Source organism: Sarcophilus harrisii, chromosome 5 (assembly GCF_902635505.1).
Source record: "Sarcophilus harrisii chromosome 5, mSarHar1.11, whole genome shotgun sequence".
NCBI lineage: Eukaryota > Metazoa > Chordata > Mammalia > Dasyuromorphia > Dasyuridae > Sarcophilus > Sarcophilus harrisii.
In genome coordinates this window covers 183,421,036-183,448,237 of record NC_045430.1, presented here as the reverse complement: position 1 = coordinate 183,448,237, position 27,202 = coordinate 183,421,036, and the positions used below count along the sequence as shown (strand labels likewise).

Below are 27,202 nucleotides of genomic sequence, written 5' to 3'. Positions count from 1 at the left end.
TGTGTGTGTGTGTGTGTGATGTGGAACAAGTCCTTAGTTTCCTCATCTGGAAGATGATCTTTAAGGTCTCTTCCAGTTCTAAATCTAAATCCTATGAATAAAACATCTTTGTCAGTATTATTATGGAAATAGGTATTTAAGAATAAAATATAATAGCATATATCACATTCTATCATATATAATATGATAGAATATATACATAATATATATTATATATTTAATACATCCTGTACAATATATATTGATATCTATATATATGTGTACGAATATATTTAATATATATGTATTTATATATATGAAAGATATATATGTATGTTTCTATAGTATGTATGATGGTAATGGGGATATCTTTTGTACTTCCTCATATTTCTGGGACATTAAGAAAAAGGAAGAGAATGGGACTTGATTTGTTTTAGAATAAAGGAAAAATTCTTGAGTAAAGACATCTTCAGCTTAGTCTTTTCACAAAACAAAGACAAAAACAAAACAAAAAACACATCTTTATTCTGTTCATTCAATACTGGCAACCTAGAGATCTGTTTAAACTATGGACAGATTTTTTTTTTTTAATAAATAGTCCTAATAAGAATGATAAAGGAAAAAGAGTTGCTTTTCTACACTGGTAAAAGGGAGTTTCCATACTGAGAATTTTTACAGTGATGAAATCAAGGGTGAAGATCCAAAAAGAAAAGGGAGAGTGATGATAAAGGAAATCTTATTAATGGTTTAGCAATGTTCACAAAAATGTAGAAAAGAGCTAAAAAGAAGAATAAACTCAGCATGTTTGAAAATTGAGATGGCTGTGATTTCAAAACGGGGTAAAAATTGCCAAATGTAGACATTGTCTGCTTTATGATTCTATCTTGGGCCCTTTTACTGTCATATACTGCTCTTCAGGTTCTCCATTTAGAAGGAGTCAAAGAATAAATGAACATCAGATCTCTGAAATAAAGCCCAACTGAACAAGCAGGATACACAGGACAGTAATGATTAGAGAAACAGAACAAAACTACTGTTCATGGAAGGAGTGGGAAGAGACTAAGATCAACCCTTTCTGCCAAAAGCATCGTGGGAAGGATACATGATTATGCCTAGAGATGTCCCCTGTCTTTGAAACAGCATGGTGATCATACTTGTCTCTTGGTAAGTCCTAGCTCAGTTATTTTCCACATTGGTCTCAAGAGTGCTTCAGAAAAACCTGCCAGCTGAGTGTAAGATTTTCTGTGGGGGTAGAAAATGGATTGACCGCTGTTATTCTAAGCCGAAGCAGGCGCTCCCTGAGCTCAAGAAATAAAGGCCTCATTCATTACTCAGTTTCTGGTGACAGCTCAGGGAATTATCCAGCTTTCATTTGGAGAGCCCCACGAAATCTGTAGTATTCCCACAAGGTAGTAAAACACCAAAGTCAGCCTTAGAAAAATAAAAACAAACCTTTAGCAATCCCCTGGAACAAATCAGCTGGAATCCTAAAACTAAAGGAAAATGGAGGGCAATGGAGGTGGGGCAGATGTGTTACCCTCCCTGGAAAATATGGACATCGGAAGAATTCCTATTCTAAACAATAATGTGGTTAAAAATACTGTCCCGTGAGACCTTCTTGAGCATACAGACTCATCACCACTATTTATAGCAGCAATCTGAAAATTACAAAGATTTTTATTCCAATAAAGGAACTGTATATGGACGTACGGAGTTATTGAATGGCAGGGAAACCAGTGTACTCAAAATCATTCAATGGAACTGGCTTTAAGAATTTAATCTAATTTCACTAAGGGGTGGTCAGTAAAAATTAGCAAAAAGTTAGAATTATGTACTATTGTCAAAGAAATATGATTTTAGCAAATTAAGCAGGATAATAAATTGAAGGGATCATCAGAAGATCGGCTTTAATGAAATTAAGAATGGCTTGTAATTAATAATCATCTGTATGTATATGGATGAAGGTACCTACCTCAGAAGGTAGAGTGGTATAGTCAAAAGAAAGTTAGATTTGGAGTCAAAATCTTTCTCTGTCACTCTTTTCCAATATGTTGCTGTTGAGTTATTTTAATCATATCCAACTCTCTGTAACCCAGTTTGGGTTTTTCTAGGCAAAGATAATGGAGTAATATGCCATTTCCTTCTCCAGATAAGTCATTTACTCTATATCTTAATTTTCTATCTGTGAAATATAAGATGATTTTCCAAACCTGAATTTCTGATGATGATCCTTTGAGAAAAACAAGTTATTTTCCCTCTTATGTAGCTTAACCAGAACCAGAAGGAACTCAACTAAACTATTGATTTGCCCAGTTAATCCAGTCTCTTAGTTTTTGTATCTACCCTCTGTCTATATTAATAACTATTTCAAACAATAGAATTTGAATCCTCAAATTTCACAGAGACAATGTGGCATGGGGGTACTGAGCTGGCTCTCAAGGCTCTAGCCAGAGGTGTCAAGCATGAGGACTAAGGGAAAACAGATTAAAATGTAACTGGGAAATATTTAACAAAACAAATAGAAATAAAATAAATAATGTTATTATATGGTTTTCTAAGTCAATGGACCTCTCATGGGACTCTGATATATAATCTAGCAGACTATTTGACCTTGCTCTCTAGACGTTTTTCCAAGACTATAAATGAAAGAGAAAGTAACAGCCTGCATTGGGAAAAGGAGTTTCTTTCCCTTGTACTTCCCTATATTGTTGAAGTCACAGGTCTGGTTCCCAGTTCATAAAAACATAGTTTTTCTTTTTTTTAAACTTTTTTTTTTTTGAGAGACAATTGGAGTTAATTGAATCGCCTAGGGTCACATAGCTAATAAGTGTCAAGTACCTGAAGTTGAATTTGTACTCAGATCCTCCTAATTCCAAGGTGGGTACTCTATGGATTGCACCAGCTAGCTGCCTCTCTTTTTTTTAAAAAACTGTTGAGAACTAATACTTACCAGAAAGCTAAATAGCACTTTTTTCTGCTCCCCTCAGGTCTTTGATGGTTAATGTTTTATGGAAATATAGACTTCTGATGTTTGACAGAACAATCAAAAAGACCAAAAAAAAAAAAAAAAAAAAAAAAAAAAAAAGCAAAATGCTATAGAGTAATGAACAATGAGTTAAAAAACCTGGGTTATATCACTTACTAGCTGAGGAGGCTATGAAGTGTAGTTACAGTCAAAAGATATAGGGTCACATCCCACTTGGATCCTTTCCTATCTGTGTGATCTTGGGGCAATGTAATTAGTCTTTCTAAGCCTCCATTTCCTCATTATACAAAGTAGAAATAATGATATTTGTTTTATTTACCTACCAGGACTATTGTGAGGATCCAATAAGATAGCTTATATAAAGAATTGAGTTAACTATAAAATATCTTAAGAATTATTATTTGAAGAAGGAAATAGTAAATCACTCCAGTATCATTGCCAAGAAAATCCCAAATGGGGTCATGAAGAATCAGATATGAATGAAAGAAATAAGCAACCGAATTATTATTATCATTATTATTCTAATACAGTAGATTATGAACTGTTTAAATAATAAACATTCAGATTGAAAGCCTTTAATACTTTTGAATAGTTGAATTAAAATAGTTCATCCAGTTGGTCTTGTTGCAAAAATCCATTTAATACATTTAGAAAGTTATGTTCATGTTCAAAGGAATTGGTTTGACTTTCCCTTACTAGGAAGCTGTGTTTTGGCAATATTAGTACCTCACAACAAAAGGTAAAAAAAAACAAATCTTCTGGAAGTCGTTTGAAAAACATTTTGTTCTTCCTATTTGAAGATAAGGTCACCAATGAATGAAATATCATTTGAATTGCTTTTGACTAGTAGATATGGGCTGTGAGGATCTATCTACTCTATTATTCAGTCCCTTTTAGGAATAATGGTGGCCTTTAGTAAAACTGTTGGCTAGAATTGGATTTGCAATCTGGATTTTAAAAAGAGTGAGGTTTATTACTAGATTATGTGGTGATTAAACTAATGACATTAGCCTTATTGGAATCATGATAAAGAATAAAAAAATAAGTAAAATCTATAGACTACTCTGCATTAATCCATGAAGGTCTCCAAAGGTCCACCAATTGATTCAAGTTATGAAATTGTATCTTTTTGTGTTTTTAACTGCATATTTAGACCTATCTGAAAAAGCCACAAAATATTCTGAATATTCAATATATATAATCATAATAAAAGTTTGTTTAACCAGGTGAGTACAAAATGGTATGTGTGTAACTATATGGGTGTGATTATGACAAGCTGAAATAGATAAGGGTTTTTTGTCCCATCAAAGTAATTTAAATACCAATTTTCTGAAGAGCTCAAATAAGGATTAGGATTGATCTGTGATTTTATTAATATAAAGAAATATTCAGATAAAGAAACTTCTTCTACCATTGCAGGTCAGTGCCTTCTCTGTAATTTATAGTTTTAAGAGATTTACCTAGAGCAATGTAATTTGTTCAGGCACACACAGCTAGGACTTATCTGAGGTCGGAATTAAATACAGGCTTTCCTGGCTCTGAAGCTCTCCCTAATGACTATAGTATGCTCCTCCTCCTCCTCTTCTTCCTCTTCCTCCTCCTCCTCTTCTTCCTCTTCCTCCTCTTTCTCTTCCTTCTCTTCTTCTTCCTCCTCGTCCTTCTCCTCCTCTTCCTCCTCTCTTTCTCCTCTTCCTCCTCTTCCTCCTCTTCCTTCTCCTCCTCCTTCTCCTCCTTGTTCTTTCAAATAATAGCTTTTTACTTTCAAATATATGCAAAGATAGTTTTCCACATTCACCCCTTGCAAAATCTTTTGTTCCAATTTTTCTTCCTCTCAGAGTTGTCTTAATTTGCATTTCTCTGCTCAATAGTGATTTAGAGAATTTTTTCATATAATTAGAAGTGGTTTTAATTTTTTCATCTGAAAATTGTCTGTTCATATCCTTTCACCATTTATCAATTAGAGAATGGTTTGTATTTTTATAAATTTGAGTCAATTCTTTCTATATTTTAGAAATGAGGTCTTTATCAGAACCCTTGAATGTAAAGATTTTTTCCCAGTTTTTTACTTCCCTTATAATTTTGTCTGCATTAATTTTGTGTGTACAAAACTTTTTTAATTTAATATAATAAAAATATCCATTTTGCATTTTATATTGTACTCTAGTTCTTCTTTAGTTGTTTCCTTCTTTCTCCACAAATCTGAGAGGTAGACTATCCTTTGTTCTTCTAATTTGCTATAGTATCAGTCTTTATGTCCAAATAACAAACTCATTTCAATCTTATCTTGATATAGAGTGTTAGGTGTTTTTGCCATAGCATGTTTCCTCTTAAAGGAAAGAATGTCTTATCTTTTTTTCTCTTTTTGAAAAGGGAAGAAAAAAATAATTCTGTGGGAAAAAGTATTTAAAATTACCTTCTCTTCCTGAGTCCCTACTGGCTTTCTCTGCACCTCCCTCTCAATGTATTTCTTTTTTGTTTTTGGCAAGGCAATTGGAGTTGACTTGCCTAGGGTCACATAGCTACTAAGTGTTACATTTCTGAGGTTAGATTTGAACTCAGGGCTTCCTGACTCCAGGGCCAGTAATCTATCCAGTAGCTGTCCCTATTAATGTGTTCTTTATCTTCTCTAATCATTTACAAGAACTAGGGCTAGTGTTCACCCACATTAAAACAACATTGATCAAGAAAAGTCTTTAAAAGGACCTCTAGCCCTTCTCTTGATTTTTAGATCAATTTATTACTTAGCTATCAACTAATCAATTCATAGCATTTATTGAGCAACTACTATGTGCTGGGTAAGCATTCTGCTATAATTTTAAAGAAACAAATACAAAAAATAAAAACATTCCTAAATCTCAAGGATGTTACATTTTACTGGGATGTGGGTTTGGGAATGGAGATAGTAAATATATATTTAGTGTAAATGTATATAGAATAAATACAATATAGTCAAATACATGACAGCTAGGGAGTGAAGACACTAGCAGTTGGAGCAATAGATAGGAAAGATTTCATGTAGACTTGTTCTGAAACTTGAAGGAAGAAAAAAATTCTAGTAGACAAATAGTACAAAGGTACATACATGGGAGATGAAGTACGATGTATGAAGAACAGAAAGATCGGTTTCGCTGGATTGCAAAGATCTAGAGTGGAAATAATGCCCAATGAAGCTGAAAAGATAGGTTGGAGGCAGATTGTGAAAGTCTTTAAAAGTCAAAGTATTTTATTCTAGAGGCAATAGGGAGCCACTAGAAATATTTGTTATCCACAGATAAATTTTAACTCCATTTGAGGGGTTAGTTATATGATCTTTGAAAATTCCTTTAATTCCTATTTGTCTTATTTTATTCAACTATTAAATGGGATAAATAATAACACTCACCTCCATGGGTTGTTGTGAGGATCAAATGAGATGATATTTGTAAAGTACTCAGCCACTCCCTGGTACATTATGGGAACTATATAAATGCTGGCTATTGGCATAATTATTATTATTTCTGCAACTGTTCTGTGTTAGAGTTTTCTTTTAACATAAATTCCTTTGGCTTCAGTTTTCAGCTCCTTCATTTTCATTGGTAAGGAAGAGGAAATGGAGAACAGCACTATATAAAAGTCCTTTATTAATCTGGTAGAACATTACTAAGTTATTCATTAGTTTTTTTTTTCCTCTGGGCTAAATGATCCCAAATCCCTTCACCTTTACTTGCCCTTTTCCTAGAGCAGGATTCTCCTCTATCATAGCTCATTTTCAGAGGATTTTGGAGTATGAGTATGTGTAATATTACAGTCTATCAAAGGAAAATTACTCCATAAAAGTCATTCTCTGGACATAATTTAATATGTTTCAAATATAATTTAACTTTATATTAGGCTTAGGGGGCCACCAAACTGATGTTGATTACATCATGGTTTCTGTGGTCCTTCAAAGGAGAGGAATTAAAGGGAATTTTTAAGATGTAGAAACAACTAGCTAAATAAGAAAAATGAAAGTTGCTGATTGGCTGTGGAAGAACTGTGATTTCCATCTCCTCAAAATGGGTCCTTTCCTAGATTTTGTTTCTCAGATTTGAGATAGAGAATGCATGTGAAATCAGAAGTAAAAGAGCCTGAAACAGCAGTAATGTCAGTATTCTGAAGTTTTAATTACTGAGTGACTGGAAGATATTTCACCCAATGTTATCACTTGGAAATTGCCTTGGCTCTTCAAAGGATGGCAAAACTAGCACTGTATCAGTACTATACCACTCTAACCCGTCCATCCCGCTTTAGCCCAGAATCTAGGATACTTAGCAACAGTTACCTTAATTTTCAGATAAGGAAAATCTCATCTGAGGCTCAGAGAGGTGATATGATTTGCTTCAAGTAAGAGATAATTTATGGAAGGACCAGAGCTAGAATCTAGGTCTGCTGTTTCTCTGTCCAATGTTCCTTCCTCTAAAGTATACTTAGATAACTATTCAAAAAGATCATTTCTTCTTTTTAGGGGACTGATATTCTCACATTAAGACATTTAAGTAGTAATCTGTGATAGAACATTCAGAGATGTTCTCTCTTGGATCACAAGTCCTCAGAGAAACACTTTCCAAGAGAATGTGGGAAAGTTGGGACACTAATCCATTGTTGGTGGATTTGAACTGATCCAACCAGCATTCTGGAGAGCAATTTGGAACCATATGCAGAGGGCAATCAAGGTGTGCATATCCATTAATCCAACAAATACCACTAGTAGGTCTGTATTTCAGAGATCATAAAAAAGGGGAAAGGACCTACAAAAATATTTATAGCAACTCATTTTGTGGTAGCAAAAAATTGGAAATTGAGGAGATGCTCATCAGTTGGTAAATGTTGGAACAAGCTGTGGTGTGTGTATTTTTTTCCTGAGGCAATTGGGATTAAGTGACTTGCCCAGGGTCACATAGATAGGAAATGTTAAATGTCTGAGCTCAGATTTGAACTCTTCTCCTCCTGACTTCAGGGCTGGGGCTCTATCCACTGCACCATCTAGCTGCCCCTAAAACATATTATTTTATAAGAAATGATGAGCAGGCCAATTTCAGAAAAACCTGGAAAGACTTACATGAACTGATACAAAGTAAAAGGAGCAGAACCAAAAGAACATTGTACACTGTAACAGCAAAATGACTATGAATCCTCTCAGCAATACAATGATCTAAGACAGTTACAAAGTATTCATGATGGAAAAAGCTCTCTACAGCCAGAGAAAGAACGGATGGATTTTTAATGCAGTTTAAAACATATTATTTTCATTTTCTTTATTTTTTTGTAGTTTTCCCCTTTTGGTCTGTTCTTTCTTTCATAATATGACTAATATGGAAATATGTTTTATATGATTGCACATAAATAACCTCCATTAAATTACTGTTTTAGGAAGAGGGGAGAAAGAAGGAGGGAGGGAAAAAATTGGAACTCAAAATTTTGTAAAAATGAATGTATAAATGAACATAAAATTTTGTAAAAATGAATGTAAATTAAATTAAAGTTTTCTTTATATGTAATTGGAAAGATAAAATATTATTTTTAAAAATAAAATTAACAGTTTCCAAAATGAGGGAATAGTTCAAATTACATAATTATTCAGATTTGAAAAAAAATAATTGAAAGGTAAACAAAATTTTAAGTTGTTGAAAATTTAAGGAGAGAGAGCTTTATGGAGTGGAACAGACTACTGAACTTTAAGCTAGATGATCAGAGTTTCAGTGTTGTCCTGGCTCTGCTACTTGCTAACCACTGAACAATGGGCAAACACTGTTCATGTTGCAGTTCCTTCCTCTTTAAATGGAGACAATTATGTGAATAGGTACCGTTTAGTGCAAATAAGGAATTCTATGTATGAAATGATCACATGTGTTTGGGTTCACACTATTTGAAGTTATAATTATGTAAATTATGGTATTTAGTTCCAATCTAGTAGAAATCAATACAGTGAATAATGGGGACATTACAAGAGATTCATTACTCACACTAATTGGGTGCATAACATATTACAAAAAAAGTTAAGAACTTCTGGACTAGATGTTCCCCAAGTTCTTTTTAACTCCAAAATTAAAAATTCTAAAAAATATCAGAAGAGTAGTTAGAGAGCCAACCTCAGGGTCAGGAGGATTTGAGTTCAAATTTTAATCCTGACACTCTATGCAAGGAATTTAACCACTAAGTGCCAGTACTCGTAAGAATTACAGATATGGTTCTGATCTGCATTATTAAAGGGAGTTTCCTTAAAGGGAATTGTCTATACAGATGCAACCATAGCTACATTTTTAAAAAATCCAATTTCAGTCTGCAAAATCCTTGCCTTCAGTAAAGTGCTAACTTGGAGGTCACTTCCAATAAGATTCCCATAATCCTCCTTAGCTATATACAATCTCTTCCCCCTGAAATCTTCATAGAGCACTTCATCTAGACCTCTTTTTTGCCCTTATCTCCTTCTACTTAGTACATCCCTATTTGCATATGTCATATCTACTAACTCTTCCTTTCACCTGAACATTTAGAAAGCATTGTAGGGTTCTTAAATAGCCTACTTTCAATAATGTTGTTTCTCTGGAAATAGGGAGGCCAGAGAATAGGAAGAGAGACAAGAACAGCTGATGGCTAGAGCAGTCAAAATATACATATTAATTATTCATTAAGTTCACCACTATATATGGAAATAGTTTGTAATGTTCCAAAACAATTTCAACAGTAACATCAAAGATCACAGATATAATAATAATGAAAATGTTTGAAATATTGCAGAAATTACCAAAATATGACACAGACACATTATGTGAGCATGTTGTTGGAAAAACTTCATCAATAGACTTTCTCAGGGCAATGAAACAAGGCATATCTGTACAAGGATAATAATAATGGCACTTCCCTTATAAAAGTGTCATGAGAATCAAATTTACATTATATATACACATACACACTCATATATATGTATCTATATCTATATATAGAGTTACAAACCTTAAATCAATATGTAACTGATATCTTATTACTGTAATTGATGGGTTATGATAATGATTTTGGTATTCTTATATTTATGTTCAATTATTATTATTATTATCAGAGTGATACCATGGGATAATTGATAAAGTGGTAGACTTGATTTGAATTCTTCCTTAGGCCCTTCTTAACCATAACTCAGTCTCTTTCAAGCTTAGTTTCCTCACCTAAAATATGGGGATATTAATAGCTGCTATGTCACTGGATCATTGTGAGGATCAAATGCAAGAATATATTAAAGTGCTTTGTAAATCTTAAAGTACCATGTTAGCTATTATTGTTATTATCATCAGCTCTTTGGAGAAACAGTATATTTTTGTTGTGTCACAATCATCTCTTTGAGATGACCTTGGTAGAGGATAAAGGAAATCTAGATTCCTTTTCCTTTTTCTGATGCACTGGAGTTATGAGATCATGGGCAAGCCATTTATTTTTCTGGCAAATTTGATTTGGCAAATCTATGAGCCAAATGGGTCTTGCTGGGAACTTTGGAGAGCCTCTCCATACCTGAGGAAGTTTCCTACATGCATAAAATTATAGGTCCAAACAACAATAAAAAATGAAAAAGTCTTTTTTAGTCTCAGTTTCCTCATCTAAAAATACTTGTACCTTTGCCCACTTCATAGAATTGTCATGAGGAAGACACTTTGTAAAACTGCAAAGAGGTATATAAATGTGGCTTATTAACAATTATACTCTACATTGTCTACTTTGTCTTTATCTCACCTAGTCCCGGTAGATCTCCTGCAGAAGATATAGCAGGAATAAAGTGCTGTACCTTTTGAAATTGCCTTCTATTTACTCTGCATCTATATTGTAAATTCCCAGTTTTTGTGTGTGTGTTTTGTCCTCCATGTGAATGTGATTTCCTTGAGGACAGACATTGTTTTTACCTTTTTGTGCATCCTTAACCCTCGGGCACAAAGCCTGGCAATAGTAAGTGATTAATAAATGTTTTTTTGATGAATTGGTAAATTAAAGATAAAGACAAAGATTGCTCTTTCAGAATCTGGCATTGTTTTTACTTGCCCTGTCTGGGAAGTAATTAACTTTGGAGGGAGAGAATTCCTTGGTTCGCTTCAGTTGCTAAAATGAACCCCTGACAGACACAGAGGAACTCTATTTAATACTTATCTCCATAATTAAGCCTTGTATGAAGAAGCCCAGCCAAGGAGGCGTGTACACTAAATGAGAGGCTTTAGAAGCTGGGCTGAAAATGGAGTTTCCTTTGCAGATTCTCACTTTTTTTTTTCTTTTTGGCTTGGAAAGCAGAGTTTGGCCCTAGCTCCCAGCAATTTACTACTAATGTTTGTACTTTCTGTCTATTCACATATAAAACTTCTATTTTCTGTTCATTTTGCTTACTATAAAGATGCTCTGGGCTTCTTTAAAAAAAAAAAAAAGAGTCTAAACTATATGGTCCTCACATTAACAAAAAAAGAACAACTCTCAAGATCAATGTGAACTGCACTTTTATGGAATAACAAAATTTCAAAGTTGAAACAGAGTTCAAAAAGCTATGTGTAGAACCTGAAAATAATTCTGTTTACACATTCCCAACTGTTGGCCTTTCAGTTGTTGTATAAAGATCTCCAATGATGGGGAAATTTTACTTTCAGAGGCAGCCAATTATACCTTGGGGTAGTTATTTATTTGGAAATTTCCCCTTATGTCTACCTCTCTATAACTCTCATCCAATGTTCCTAGTTTTGCATGCTGAGGTCAAACAGAGCATGACAAATCCCTCTTCCATTTGACATCCTTTCAAAGACTTGAAGACGGCTACCTATGTCCCACTGCATTCTGTACTTCTGGCTAAACATATCCTGTCATTTCAATTGGGTGGCAATAAAATGTCACAATAGATAGGATGGATTTTTGGAATTAAGAAAACCACAGTTCAAATACTGCCTCTAACATCAGCTATGTGACCTTGGGAAAATATTTAACCTTTCTTAGTCTGTTTCTTCATCTATAAAATGGGAGAAATAACAGCACTTTTCTCATAATGTTCTTATGATGATCAAATGAGATAAAATATGGTAGTGCTATATTTAAAGTCTCTTTATAAGTTCCTTCTGATTCTCCTAGTTGTTAGGGCCCTCCATCCCTAAACTAACTACCTTTTCTTTATTTTGTGGCATAGTGGATAGAGTGCTGAGTCCTAAGTCAAGAAACTCTGAGTTCAAATCTAGTCTCAGACACTAGCTGCATGTTCTTGGATAAGTCCCTTAATCTCTGTATGCCTTAGTTTCCTCAGCTCCTCAAATGAGGTTAATATTAGCATCTACCTCATAAAGTTATTGTGGGGATCAAGTGAGATTCATAAAATTCTCATCACATGTCCTGGTTCATAAAAGGTGCTTAATAAATGGCAATTCTCTCTTTTCCCTCTTCCAATAGAACAAGCTCCTTGAGGGCAGAGATAGTTTAATTTTTGTTTTGGTATTTGACAGCACCTTGACAAGGATTGGTATAACATAGGTGCCTAATAAATGTTTGTTGGTTGACTGGTTGATCATATGAAATGAACTCAAGGCCTTAGACAATCTGATTGGCTTTCTTCAGATGTTCTCCAATTAAATCAATGTCCTCACCAAAATGTAGCACCCATAAATGAACTCCATACTTAAGATATGGTTTGACCAGGACAAAGTTTCGTGGAACATTTGGAAATATAGGCCATTGGAGTGTGAACTTAGAACATTTTTGCAAAAAAGCATGCTATATTATCTATTTTCGTAGCGTTATTTTTATCAGTTCAATTTGGCACATATGTATGGAGAACACCAGCTACCATGAAGGGTCTGAAAAAGCAGTTTGCTGCTATTTGACTAGCTATATGGCTTCAGGTAAGTCATATTTGGGTCTCAGTTTCCTAATTTTTAAATAAAGGGCTAGACTTTCCTTCTAATTCTCAAATACTGTGATTCTATACATGATATGGAAATCTCTATATTCAAGGAGATTGATTAGCTAATTTTGCTAAATCCAGGTATAGAAAAGATAAGCAAAATAGTTTTTTGACTGAATTTACTGTTATCAACAATCAAATCCATAGTCCCATTTAACTTAAGGAAAACATTTAATCTTTGCTTTTTTTTCTGTTTATGAAAGAAGTTTAAAAAGGAATATTGGGCAGGCAAATAAGATGGTGGCTATTTCTACAAATGTAAAACAATCAGACTTCATTGTGGCAAAAGATTGAGCTAAATCACTGTTTTTTATGTCTACACAGAACCATAAATTCAGAACTGGAAAGAGCTTTAGAGGTTATTTAATCCAAATCTCTTGTTGTGCAAATGAAGAAAACTAGACAGCTGATAAAACTGAAACTTAGTGCCCAAGGCCACAAGTCTTCTGATTCCAAGTTCAGCATTCTGCCCTCTACACTATTCTGCCTTCCAAATCCTCTACAGTTTTTATATTAAGATTAGAAACAGACCTGGCAAAAAAAACAAAAACAAAAACAAAAACCCCAAAATAAAAAAAACAAAAAACTCTCATTTTTCTATCTCACTTACATATCCTTACAAGTGGCTCCTGGGCTAATGTAGATTAGCCAAGGCAAGTGAAAATGACTTAATCTTTCAGTTCCACCCTAAATCCTGCCTGTGTCAGTGAATCAGTTATTCAACAAGCATTTATTAGTCACCTACTATATGCAAGGGAGTATTGCAAAGCATTATATTACAAGATTGTGCTATATTACAAGTTTATATTAAGGATATAAAGAACGAAAAAGCCATCAAGAAGCTCACAACCTAATGAGGGAGACAACATATAAACAATTCTGTACAAACAAGCTACAATCAGAATAAATAGGAAATAATCAACAGCAGATTTTGGAATCTTTCTTGAACTAAGAAGGTTTGGGAAATGCTTCCAGTAGAAAGTGGGATTTTAATTGGAACTTGAAGGAACCATGAAGTCAAATTGCAGAGATGAGGAGGTCCAGCACTTCAGGCATGGACAATCAGTGAAGATGCCCAGAGATGAGAGGAATGTCTTCTTTAAGGAACAGCAAGAAGGCCACTGTTACCGGATCACAGAGTATATGGAGAGATCATAAGGTTTAAGAAGACTGGAAAGGTGGAGAGCAAAAGAAGTGTGATTAAGAAAGCCTTTGAATGTCTACAGAAAATTAGAAGTAATATTTGTTTATATAAAATGAAAGCAGATAAGTTCTGAAGTGTTACAAGCACTGACTTCTATATGAGCCAGTTTAAAAACAAATTATTGATGTCTTTTATTTTATTTTAATTTTTACATCAGTCATTGTACATTATGCCTCTTTCCCACCTCCCAATTTTGCCATCAAACCATCTTTTGTAACAAAGAAAAACAATTAAGCAAAACCAACCAACAAAATGACCATGTCTGAAAGTGTACACAACATTCCATTCCCACAGTCTCCTACCTCTCAACTGAGAAATATTTTTCAATATCTATTATCTTGGACTAAAGTTGTACATTTCAATCAATTTGGGTTTGGTGGGGAATAGATTTTAAAATGAATATAGAATAGGATAAGGAGTCTTTGGGGACTTAGGAATTAAATTTATTTGTCCCTAAAGTTTTGGGGATAACAATGAGGTGTTGGTGACTTGTTGGATGAAATCTGGCACCTGAAATCTATCATTATTTGTAGTAAAGTCATATTGTTTCCAATATAAAGGAGCTTCCTAGTTATCAGAGAATTAGTCAAAGTATGCATTTTTGCTCTGAACTTAAAGCAATGTAATATTATGTCTATTTTTCAGAGAAAGGGCATAATTATTTTGTAACTTCTGCATGTGTTTGACTATAGAGCTAACTAACTTTGGGGCTGGAAGTTCTCTCTGATTCCATCAAATGCATCAAGTTTGACTAATCCCAAGTCATCCCAAATAGAGATAACTAAAATAAATTCAAGAAAAAAGATTTTATCACCACTTCCAAACTGGCCACCTAATATTAAAATAACTTTTAAATTTAAAATTCAGTTAATAAACTGATTATTTTATCCATATTATCCTTAGAACAAAGCAACAAAACCCGTTTTCACTATCATGAAGGTGTTTTGAATAATAGCTTTTAGGGAAAAAAATACCAATACTGTTATTAATTAAGCTACTTTAACTTGTTAAGTAAAAGTTTTAGTGATTTATGGCTGGGAGTAAACTACATATGCCCAGAGGATTTTTAAAAATTGTTTTTCCAACATTGTGAGAATTTTGTTTCCAATTTACAATCCTCAGTCTCTGGCAGAAGCTCATAAAAATGTATGAAAGATGACAACAGAGAGGGTGTATTCATTCCATGAATTTATGCCTATGAATCTCTGAATCTGATAACTCAGCTTTACAATAGGTGTCTTTCTTCTGACCAGAATGGGGAGCTCACACTGGGGGTGTAGAGCATGGGCTGGGAATGTAATGAGTGCACCTCTTGGAGAGGTGAGAAATGTGTGTTGTGAAAGTCAGTCCAATGCCAGGCAAAATAATGCACAGCTTCAGATTTCCATAAGGAGAAAAAAATGCCCTCCATCTTTGTTGGAAGATATACATGGACTCAGGAAATTTTTAAAGAAACCTGAAAAATTTTTTACTTGATTCAGAACCTCAACTTCATTTTATGTATTCTCTCCTAGTTTAAATAACGTAACCTTAACCCTTTTCTAACCTTCCTCCTAGCTCTGCCTATTTATAATCCTACTCTTAGGGAATGTCTATTATGCTTAGAGATTTTCTTGGGCTTTAATATTCTTTAAGAGGCCATCTAAATGTGATGTTCTTATACATGTGCAAAAGCTTACAAATAGTCCAAAATACTTTCTCTGTACCCCAGAAATCTAGAATAAAGAATTTAAAAAATTTGCTTTAGCCATTTTCATTATATGTAAATTGATAGTGCTTGAACATATCTAATTTTGTCAAACGTTTCTAAAAGTAATATAAACATTCCTACACTCATTGGACAAGAGTAGAGATGAACCCAAGGTCCTAAGTATGAATGTCTTTCTCCCAGGGAATCCTAAAGGAGACAGACTCATTTGGACCAGAGGAAGAAGAAGCAGATGCATAAGACCAAAGACCCAGGGAGATACACTGAGATATCCTTGGTGAAAAGGATCCTTTCTTCCTGGAATATCTCATAGCTGTTTGCTTTTATCATGATGACTTTTTAAAACAGAACTTTAGAGTTCTTCTAGTCCCAGACACTCATTTTATAGATGAGGAACTAAAGAGAAGGAAATGAAAAGATTTGGCCAGGCTCAAACAAGTAGAATATGTAAGCCCAAGATTCAAACCCAGACCACCTGACTGACAAGGCTCTTTCCACTGTTCCATATTGCCTCGTGGGATCATAGTCTAATTTATTTTATAAATGTCTTTTTCTCCATCTCACTGTATTTTGATGCTTCTAATTTTGTGCAATACCATGATTCAGAGATCTGGTACATCACTGGAAGGTAGGGAGGTAATAATTAGCAATACTACTAATGATAACATCCTTGATGCACGTAGCCATCCAGTTGTTGCTTGAATATGTGCAAGGAGAGAAACTTAAAGGCTGCCACACATTCCACTTTTGGACACTTCACATTGCAGTAAGTTCTTTTAGCCTCCCAGTATTTTCCAATTACTGTGTCCTCTGGAGGAAGCAGAATATATTTAATATTTCAATCACGTGATAATTTTTCAATTATTTATTAGTAGTGGTATTGCTAATCATAGCCCTAGTGAGGAGTCAACAAAGTATAGTGGAAAGAGTGTTAGACCCAAGTACCTAGCTTCAAACACCAGCTCTGCTACTCCTTGTGACATCTTGGTGGTACTGATTAACCACTTTTGGCCTTAATTACCTCAGCTGTAAAATAAAAAGATTGGACTAGATAATCTAAAATGCCTTTCCAGTGTTACATTGCTTGTCCTAGTAATAATTTAAATATAAACTTTATATATTTAAATATATGTAATAATATCATATAAATAATATATATTATAAATATAAATGAAATAATTTAAACATAAACAACTTATTTGTTTAGTACTTTAAGGTTTACACACACACACACACACACACACACACACATCTATATATAAACTCACACATTGTATACTCCTATACATACATATATACATGTTGATATAAATGTAGTTTTATACCTATATATATACATATATATATATTATATATAATTTTGTTTCATCCTTAAAACAACTTTGAAGGTTGGGTAGTCAAGTATAAACTGTACACATTTTATAGATGAGGCAACTAAGAATCATAGAGGTTAAATATCATTGTGCTCTAAATCTAGAGTAAAAATTCTACTATTAATGGTGACTTCAGAAATCTGACCAAAGTCTTTTAGCTCTATTTTTGAGTCCAGATTGCTAAAATTGATGGCCTTTCCAATGGCAAATAAACCTTCTTTTTCTACTCCCATATCTATACATTTCTATAGTTATTTAAGACTTACAAATTGTTTTTTCCTCAATATCCTATGAAGTAGACAAAATATTATGGCATGTTCATTTTATAAAGGAGAAAAAAAAATGTGGTTAGGTCAATGTTGCTCAAATTTGAACCCAGTTTTTCAGACGCTAAAACCAACACTTCTAAGCACTCTCCTTTGGCTCTCATAGTAGCTACTTGAACATAGCTATTATATTTTCTTTTTCCAGGTCAAACATCAATTTGATTCAATTAAACAGATAACTCCATATATGGTACATTCTCCAGATTTCTCCAGCATCTTGACTAAACTACCTTGGAAATGTCCCAGTCAATGTTCCTTTAAAAATATGGCACCTAGAAATGAACACAATTTCCTATTTGTGGTCTAAACTGGGCAGAGCATTGTAGGATAGTTACCACACCTGTTTAGAACATCTCAATTCTAAAAACTCAGCCAACCTTAGAATTAGCTTTTTTTGGCCATCATACCACACTGATAACTTGTACTGAGCTATCAATCAATCAATTAATAAACATTTATCACATACCTACTATTCACCAAGCATCATGATAAGGTCTCAGTTCACTGAAATCCTTAAGTCATTTTCACATATTTAAATGTGAGAAACCAAAACTAATCCATATCTTCCCCATCTTATACTTGGATAATTGATTCTTGAACCTAAAAATGTGAATTTACATGTGTCACTTTTATATTTCATCTTGCTAGTTCCAACCTGCCAAGACCTTTCTAAATCTTTACTGTCATCCAATATCTTAGCCAGCCTTTTATGTCACCCACAAGTACAAATAAATATGCCTTACATGCTTTCATCCAAGTCATTGATTTAAAGTATTGAATAATACAACACCAAGAAGAGACCCAATATCCTCCAATTGCTATTTCTCAGTCCTCATTTTCTGTGACCTTGTGACAATTGCTGAACAAACTCCTCACTCACTCTTGAAACTCCTGTCTCAGCTTGTTACTGGAATATGGTTTTTCCTGGCATTCTAGAATCTCTAAAACTTTTTCTTATTGCTCATTCCGATGTATATTTGACTATTTCCCAATTTCCATTCCTTAGAGTAATCAGCAACTCTCCTCTGCCTTCCCCCTTTCTTCATGCATTCCGTGGAGCACAGATAGGATAATATTTGCTCTCTGTTTTCTGAACCTCCAGAAAACCAGAGTAGATCTGGAAATAGTCCAGAGGAGAACAATATCCGATGATTAAAACAGTGGAAAGGCTTCTATACAAGAATAAATGGGGAACAAACTTACAGCGTACTTCAGTTTGAAGATGAAGACTAAGAGGGGCTATGTTCCAAGTTTATAATATCACATTTGGTCACCAAATCTCAACTACTTAGAACTAAAGATCCCTCTTGAAGCCCAAGATAAATTTGAGAAAAATAAAAAGAAATCTTAAAAAAAAAACCTTGATAGGCAACAAATAATAATGAAAATATTAGTCATACTAGGTGACATATAATTAAGATTTACAAAGCATATATATATATACATACCCTCATATTATATATTTATGCATATATATAATACAAAATCTGATTTGATCTTAAAAACAATCCTATCAAGACTATTATAATTTCCTACTTATCCTATATATAGTTTGCCTTGCATATATTCATTAGATTGTAAGCTTCTTGACTTAGGGATGATCTTTTGCCTATTTTTGTATCCTCAGGTGAAATGTGCTTGGCACATTGTAGGGGTTTAATAAATGTTTATTGATTGAGATGAAGCACAGAGAGGTAATTTGTCTTGCCTTGGATCACACAGCTTCTGAGAGTCTCAGGTAGAATTTGAATCCAGATCTTCCAGCCTTCAAGTACATCACTCTCTTTGTAACACCACATTAGAGAAAAGTAAGGTTCTTAGACAAATGTATAGATTCATGAAGGGTTTAGATTAATTAGTGAATGGTTAATTCCTCAGTAGGATGTTAAGGAAAACCAAGAAGTTTAAGTGCATCTTTTGAGGTTGAAAATAAAGAAGTAAAATCCTTTCACAAAGCTTCCCTTCATGACACTTTCCCAGGTAGAAAAAAGGGCTATGAATATAATCAAGTGTGGCAATTCTGATTTAAGTATTGGACCTTTCTTGTCCTAGAACAATATAATGAAAAATGGAGAAATCCTAGATTACTTTAAATTCCAGTCATCTACTTATGAACTGATCCCAACCACCCCAAAGAAGTCTTAATATTCCTCTCACATCAGTGGTGTGAAATATATTCTCTCCTGAAATTCCAGTCTCTTATCTCACTGCCCACAATTAATCATCTTGACTCCTTTCCCTGAAAAGACCCAGAGCAACAGGTGAGATCTGCTCTGGAAAACTGTCAATCCCTAGAAGGGAAATCACAGCAGAGGCAGAAGAAAGAAGTATCAGATAGCTATAACCACGGCTGACATCACTGACTATTCTCCCTGAGAGTGCAGTTTTCTAATTCACAGATAGTCAGAGATGACCTGGAGCTGATCCAGGCAAAGGCAGATTGGACAAGGACATGAAATTGGAAGGAACTGGCCCATAGAAGGGTTGTTTTTTGTTTTTGTTTTTGTTTTTTAAACTTCTGGTAACAATTCCTTCCACGATCTTCTGACACATAGTTAGCATTCCAGTTCTTATCTTCATGCTTTGCCTTGACTAGCTGTGGTCACTTGTTTCAGCCCGTAGTAGCCTTTTAACTTTGTTCCCCCCATGAGATATGGTGTTTGGCCACTGGTGGTTATTAAGAGAATGCAGACCCTTGGAGGCAGAGTTGCGGTCTGTCTCTTCTTCTGGTCATCTGAAACTCTGTGATTCCTTATATTTAACCCTGGTTAACAATGGTGATAGATCCTTTGGTTTTCCCAGAAGCCAAAATTGTAGACATGGAGGACAGGGTAAGGGGAACCTTCAGTTTAGATTTTGCCAGAGTCCTGAACAAAGAAGGGGATATGATTCTCTGATCTGGAAATGCCCTGACTGGGTTTTTGTGCCCCTCTCCACGTCTCTGGTGATATAGACTGGTTAGGGTGGGCCCCTTCTTCTAGAGGGAGGGCGAGGGCCAGGGTCATAGAGTGACTGATGAATATCTATGAGTGCTATCTCTGACACCAAAGGAATTCTAACCCTTGGGTTTAGTCTTATCTGACCAACCATAGAGTGGTACATCCCTTAAAAGGCTCCAGCTCTTTTTGATTATCTCAATATAAAGTCAGAGCCCGTAACATCTGTGGGATATGCAGGGGATGGAGCACTTATGGGAGACCTTTATGTGTATAGCTTCATTTCATCTACCTTTGTTGTGGTTTGCCAGCTCCTAATAAACATTTAGATCAACTTAATTCAAGATCATCCTGGTGTTCCTTGAAATCCCAAATCTGACTAGCATGACATGAAATCCATGCCTACATTATTCCTCTTATCTTTTGTGTAACTGTGGGTTCTCTGATTTCGTGTTTTTTTTTTCACAGCTTTTCTATTCTCAGCTTTCCCTTGCCTCTATCCCTTTAGCAGTTCATACTTTTTTTTTCTGCATGTGAACCATTTATTTTTTACCTATCTGTAATTATTCCAATACAATCGCTATGCTAAAAATCCCAAAATGACATTTCTAATTCTGTTTTCTTTATAGACAAATTGAAATCTTCCACTGCTAAATTACCACACTAAACTTCCATTTAGATATATTCTGAATACCTTAAATTTAACAACTAGAAAATGAAAATAATTGTCTCCTTCTAGTCATCCCCTTCTGGTCATTACTGTATTTATTCCCAGCTTCCCCATTTTTGGGGGGTCACTGTCATTAATAATTTTCTATATCTGGGCAATTTGAAGTTATCTTTTCATCTTCCATCTCATTTGTCCCCCAAAACCATCTAAGGTATAAAGGTTTACCGATTGATCTAAAATGTCTCTTAGATCACATCTTTTCTTAATTTTTTATGGTTTCAATCTTACTCCAAACCTGCATTATGTTATGCTTCTTGGCATCAACTCTATAGCTGTTTTATCTAATCTGTCCTTATTCTTTATCCTTTATTCCTTCCCCAAATAATACCAAGATATGTTTTGAAAAACATTTCCTGCTCGTGAGCATAAATAAAGTACATGGCCAGTATTTTTCAAATAAAATTTGAACTCCTAGTTCATATTGCTATTACTTTTTGCAGTACCTCTTAGACTCCATTTGTTAGGTTTTCCCAGGTTAATCTCTTATAATCCTTGATTATCTTTCTTGTTTCTCTCAGTGTGCCTTTTATGGTGGATATTCTCCAGTGGATAGCCCTTCTCTCTCCTCTTCCCACCAATCCATGCTCACCATTCCCTTTATGGGTCCACCTCCCCCAAACAACTTCCTCTGACTAATTTTACTACTGGATCATGACTCCTTCCCCAAACTATTTATGCCTGCTCCTGAAGAGTTTACTTTCTAAGGGAAAACCAAATAGGGTGTAAATGCCTTACAGGCTTAGGGTTGAGATTGTATCTACTATTGCCTTAGCCCACACAATACTGAGCATGGACTCTGTCTCAACAAGCACTTCTTCTTATGAATATTGGAACTATTCGGTTCCTATTAAATCACTGCCTCATGGCTAGATTCTGAGCAACTCCTGGGCTCAAATTTCTCATCTGTAAATGAGAATGTAAATACATGAAAAATAAATGTCAGACTATTTCACAAGGACACTGTGAGAAATAATTTTTAAGGAATCAGATTTTTTGTTGTTATTTTTCTGGGACCCACCCTATTCTTTCTCTATTTACATTTATCTGATAACTTCAATTCTCAGACAGCAATAAAAATTATAAATGTATGTATATAAATATACACGTGTATTTTATATACACATAAACATATGTATGTTATATACACAAAATATATGCATATTTATATACACATAAATGTGTGTGTTTATATACACATAAATGTGTATATGTATTTTATGTACATAAGCATATATTAAATATATAAAATATGTGTATTTGTGTGATATATACACACATATATGTACATATATACATATACATATATATATGTATATATATATGATGTGGTGCTGACTCTTAGAGTCATCACCATCCAGGTTTCTTTGAATAAAATTCAGATATAGAATCTTCCCATCCATATATGGAATTGACTACAAACCTAGAAGGTTTGTGCATGCTTTTCTAACAAGAAGGAAAAAAGTCATCCTACAACTGAGTGGGATAAATCTCTGTCCATCAGCCAGCCTGAAGATTTCTGTGTCATGTTTCCTAAAGGTTCTGTTATCCAGGCTTTCTCATTGTTCTGCATTTCCACATTTAAGCTCTTTCCAGGCATTTCCACAATCCAATGTCCCTTTGCCTCCCAAAAGGCCACTTTTGGTCCTTGTGTCTCTTTGAAGCATCTCCCTCTCTCTGAATCCTTAACTTACTAAATAACTTTTAAATGTACACACAGAGCTCAGAGACTGCTTCTGGAAACAGTACAAAGGGATGATCCCACAAGGTCTGGCTTGGGGGGGTGGAGGAGACCCGCAAGATCTGCTCATTACCACCCCCCAAACCCCGATGTTCTATGATCCACAACACCTCTACTAACACAGTATTTGTATTTCCAAAGCCCCCGATCCTTACCTCTCTGCTTCAAGGCGCATTTCCTCACGTTTTTGCCTCCTAAGTTCTCTGCGGCGCTCGAAATCGTCCATGGTGTATATTCAGATTTGGGGAGGCCAGATAAGGTCTGGTTCTGCAAGGGAAAAGATTCCAACATCAACTGGGACCCGGGGTAGCACTAGCCTACAAAAACTTGTGCTCCTTTTCTAATTTTATTTCATTTCATTATTTTCTTTTCCTTTAAAGGAGTGTCTGAGGACTGGCAGGGAACCCATAGATTTCTGAGTTGAGTTTACTAGCAAGATTGTCAGCATATGTTAAAGTCAGTGTCAGTTAACGGTTCATAGCAGTAAAGAAATGAAAGTCCCAGGTTTAGTGGTGCACACCCCCCTCCCCCATCCCCCAAAAGGTCCAAAAATTCAGAAGAAAGATAGCTTTGTCTACTTGAAACATTTGTGGAATCACTGGAAAGCTGGGGAATGCCTTTTCTCTTTGAAGTTTGCTGATCCCACAGGAAAAAGCTAAAAGAAGAAGTAAACAGAGACCACAAGAGAACAAGGGAGAGTGGCAAGAAAGGAGGAATGGACAATTAGGACCTGGGGGGAGGGAATCAGAAAAGATAATGGAGAGATGGAAAAAGGGAAAGAAAGGGAAAGGAGAGAGGGAAAACGTGGGGGGGGGGAGAGATACACACAGAGAGACAGAGAGAAAGAGAGGAGGGAAGAGGGAAGGAGGAAAAGAGACAGAAAGAAAGCGGGAAGGAGAGGAAGAGAAGAAGAGAGGAAGAGAGACAAAGGGAAGGAGAAAGGTAGAGAGGGAGAGGGAGAGAAAGGAGGAAAAAGAGAGAAAGGGAGGAAAAAAGGAGAGGAAGAGAAAAGAGGGAAAGAGAAAAGGAGAGAATGGGAAAAAGGAGGGGGAGAAAGAAGGCAAGAAAGAGAAAGGGATTGAAGCAAAAAAAGAGGAGAGAGAGAGAGAGAGAGACAGAGAGAGACAGTGTAGGAGAGTGGGAGAGGGAGAAGGAAAGGGGAGGGAAAAGAGAAATTCAATAGTATGTTACATATTATGAAATCATATTACTGTTGATAGTAAAGATCACAGCAAACAAATCACAAATAAATATACCTAAGCAGCAGCACATTTTAAAATAACACAATAAAGAACAAATTCTCCCAGGTATCAAAAATCCCAATTCTTTTTTTTTTCTTTTTACAAGTATAATCCACCCATTTTCCTCTCTCCTACCTCCTCCTTGGGGGTTTTATTCCAGGTAAGATCTCCCCTTTGCAGCTCTTCAAATGAGAAGCCCTCTCCCCCTGGCTTTCTGTGCCATGAAGTCAAGTATTCCAGAATTCCCCTGCAGCCCCCAAACCCAAAATGACTACCAGAAAAGGGAAAGCTGGGCTCTTTTTGTCCTTGCTTTGTTTACAGAGCTGTCAGTGGTTAGTTAAACTCGGCCTGGAATCTGGCATTTAAGGCCTGCTTGGAGATTGTTTCCTGTGTGGAGCGGGAGGCCTCCACTTCCTCTGGAATCCCAGACTTCCCCGCTGCACTCCGATCACAAAAAATATTTTCCAGCCCTTTCTGTGCACATGAGACAAGCCATTTGCCCTACATTAAAAAAAAATGGGGAGCTGTGTAAAATCTGCAGCCCCTACCTCATGGCAGCACCTTTGAAAAGAGCAAAAAGCAAAACTTCATGCTGGAGTTCAGGCCAGGAAACTTCTCTTGTGAAGTTAATTCTTTTTTTAAATTCTTAAACACACAGACACTCACATGCACAAATGATAGAAAGTTTATGTTCTTTCCTCTTCTCCTCTTTTCAAATCTTATAGGCTATTGTAAATATAGAAATCTTTTAATTAATCTTTTGAACCTTGAAATTGTTAGCTTGGAGCTCAATTTTAAAATCATAAGCTTATTGGATTTAGGGACTAAAGGGACTTTAGAGATTAAGCAAACTGACTTCCTTGGTTTACTGATGAGGAAACTGAGGTCTAAAGAGGGGAATCAGTGACTTTCTCCCAAGGTCACATGAGTAGGAACTGATATAGAATTGGAAAGGACCCTAGAGGCCATTTAATTTAATCACCTCCATTTTACAGATGAGGAAATCAAGGCACAGGAACTTGGCTAATAAATGTCTGATTTCTTCTTGACATAGAGTCCAAGGTCCCCTCCGTTGTACCAACCATTTCAACTGGGATTCGAATTCAATCACTGATTCCAAATACTCTCCTTTTATTTAATAATTAATTCCTTCCCCCCCCTATATATATATATATATATATATATATATATATATAATGAAAGTGACAAATGGGTAAAGAAACACATACTGCAGTGAAAGAGAGAAATATATATATATAAATGTATGTGCATATATATCACACATATACATATATACACATATATGTATATTATATATATTCACAGGGAAAGGGACTTATGATTTCTATATCTATAGATATTAGTGTAAGCATGCATGCATACACATATAGAAATATATGCACATATGTGAAGATTTGTATATATCTATAATGATTTCTACAAATTTTTAGTTATTAGAAAGAAAGCGGCTTCCCAAACTCTATTTTGCCAGACTTAGCTAGCTGCTAAGCTTCTTTGCATTTCCCAGCGTGTTGCCCATCCATTCATTCATGTGCATACTGAAACTGGCAGGAAGTCCAGTTAACTTAGATAGATAGTCCCAGTCTCTTCTTCCTCCCATATTTTCCTCCAAGGTCTGTTGTCTGGGGAGGGGGAGGTTGCTGCACCCTTCTCTAACTCCCCAGATTTAAGGGAGAGGGAGATGGAATTCTACACACAGATGGCCATCTATTTGCTTTCTTCATAGAAAGCCTTCTTGTCTGTGCAGAATTCCCAGATAAATATATCAACCACAAGCAGAAATGGGATAAAGACAGAAATCCATTTCTGCTTGACAGTGACAAATTTTGAGATTTCTGTGTAGCTTGGATTCCTGAAATCATCCAAACCACTAGGTTTTGTTCTCTTCTCCCTCCAGCTTTATATGAGTCATTTTGGTCACTGAATAGCAGCTGTAGTTAGAATTTATATTTCTGTTATTTATTCTGCTTGCCCTCTGATGAAGGCGCTAAGTCACCCAGGAATGGCCACAAGGCAGACAGAGAATTCATCTGTGTCATAAAATCTAGGATTATCTCCAGAAGCTAATCTAGAAAGGTCATTTTTTCACTTGGCCCCTTGCTCTTCTGGTACCTTGCTCTTCCTTGCTTTCCATCCACTCAAACCTCTCTCTTTGTTGCCCATACTTTCCACCATTAGCCTACCTAAAAAATTATTTTGTAACTTAACTGTCACGGAGTTCTGGGTTTATGTGCACTGCAGTGTGTGGGAGAAAAAGCAAATAAGGTGAGGGAAGTGACAAATGGGCAAAGAAAGAAACATGTAGCAGTGAGAGAGAAGTATATATATGTATATGTATATCATACACACATATATAAATTATATATATATATATATATATACACATACACAGAGAATCATATATTGGTGTACATATATATACCTATGCAGATACATATATTTAGTGGGTTTGTACATCAGTATTTGTTTCAGTCAATCTGGAATGTGGGGGATGTATTTGTTGGAGAATTAATTGTGTATGGTGTCAGTCTCCAGGTATGTTTTGTTTGGGGTACATTCTCTGGGGATAAAAGAAGGGTGTGTAAGGACATGATGTTCTAAGCTGGTTGAGAATATAACTTTCAGCAGGTCTCACACTCCTGTGTGGGGGCCACCTTAATCCCTGCTTCTTTTCCATAGCTACCCTAAAGTTTTCTGGCATGGTTCCCATATACAGGAGGCCCTGCCTGGGGAGGCTTTTAAATATTATTTCTTTCTCTCCCCCACCCTTCTCAGTTTGGGGAGCAGCAGCTTCCGTGCCCCAGCTAGTAATCCCTCATTTCCTCTTTTACCCCCAGCCCGTGTTGGCTTCTTTCCAACAGCACTGGGGGATGGGGGTAGAGGAAATGGGAGAGAATGGTATGATGATTGGTTAGGGAACAATCTTTGAACCAATGAAATGATGTAAAGTTAGCTCGGAGATGTTTTATTGAACAATGCAAATTCTGAATATCGCAGAGAAATATAATATGCAAGCAAAGTATGGCTTAATTTAT

At 35.3% G+C, this 27,202-nt stretch overlaps 1 protein-coding gene and 1 long non-coding RNA gene across 10 annotated transcripts in view; one reads left to right on the top strand and one right to left on the bottom strand.

The window, feature by feature from the left end:
* LOC116419392 overlaps positions 1–1,113 on the top strand; it is a 36,588-nt gene extending 35,475 nt beyond the window's left edge. The window contains exon 4 of the long non-coding RNA XR_004229691.1: positions 898–1,113. This is a non-coding gene — a long non-coding RNA (uncharacterized LOC116419392). The remainder of the gene's footprint in view (positions 1–897) is intronic.
* Positions 1–27,202, bottom strand: part of CALD1 (caldesmon 1) — a 239,709-nt gene that overhangs the window by 86,069 nt on the left and 126,438 nt on the right. For 8 of the 9 annotated variants that reach the window (XM_031939098.1, XM_003771628.4, XM_031939094.1 and 5 more), the window contains exon 3: positions 23,061–23,172. In XM_031939098.1, the coding sequence (XP_031794958.1) occupies positions 23,061–23,131 (71 nt within the window). In that variant the 5' untranslated portion in view covers positions 23,132–23,172. Of the gene's footprint in view, positions 1–23,060; positions 23,173–24,281; positions 24,462–27,202 lie in introns of those variants that run through there. The other variant, XM_031939095.1, reaches the window with a different exon arrangement.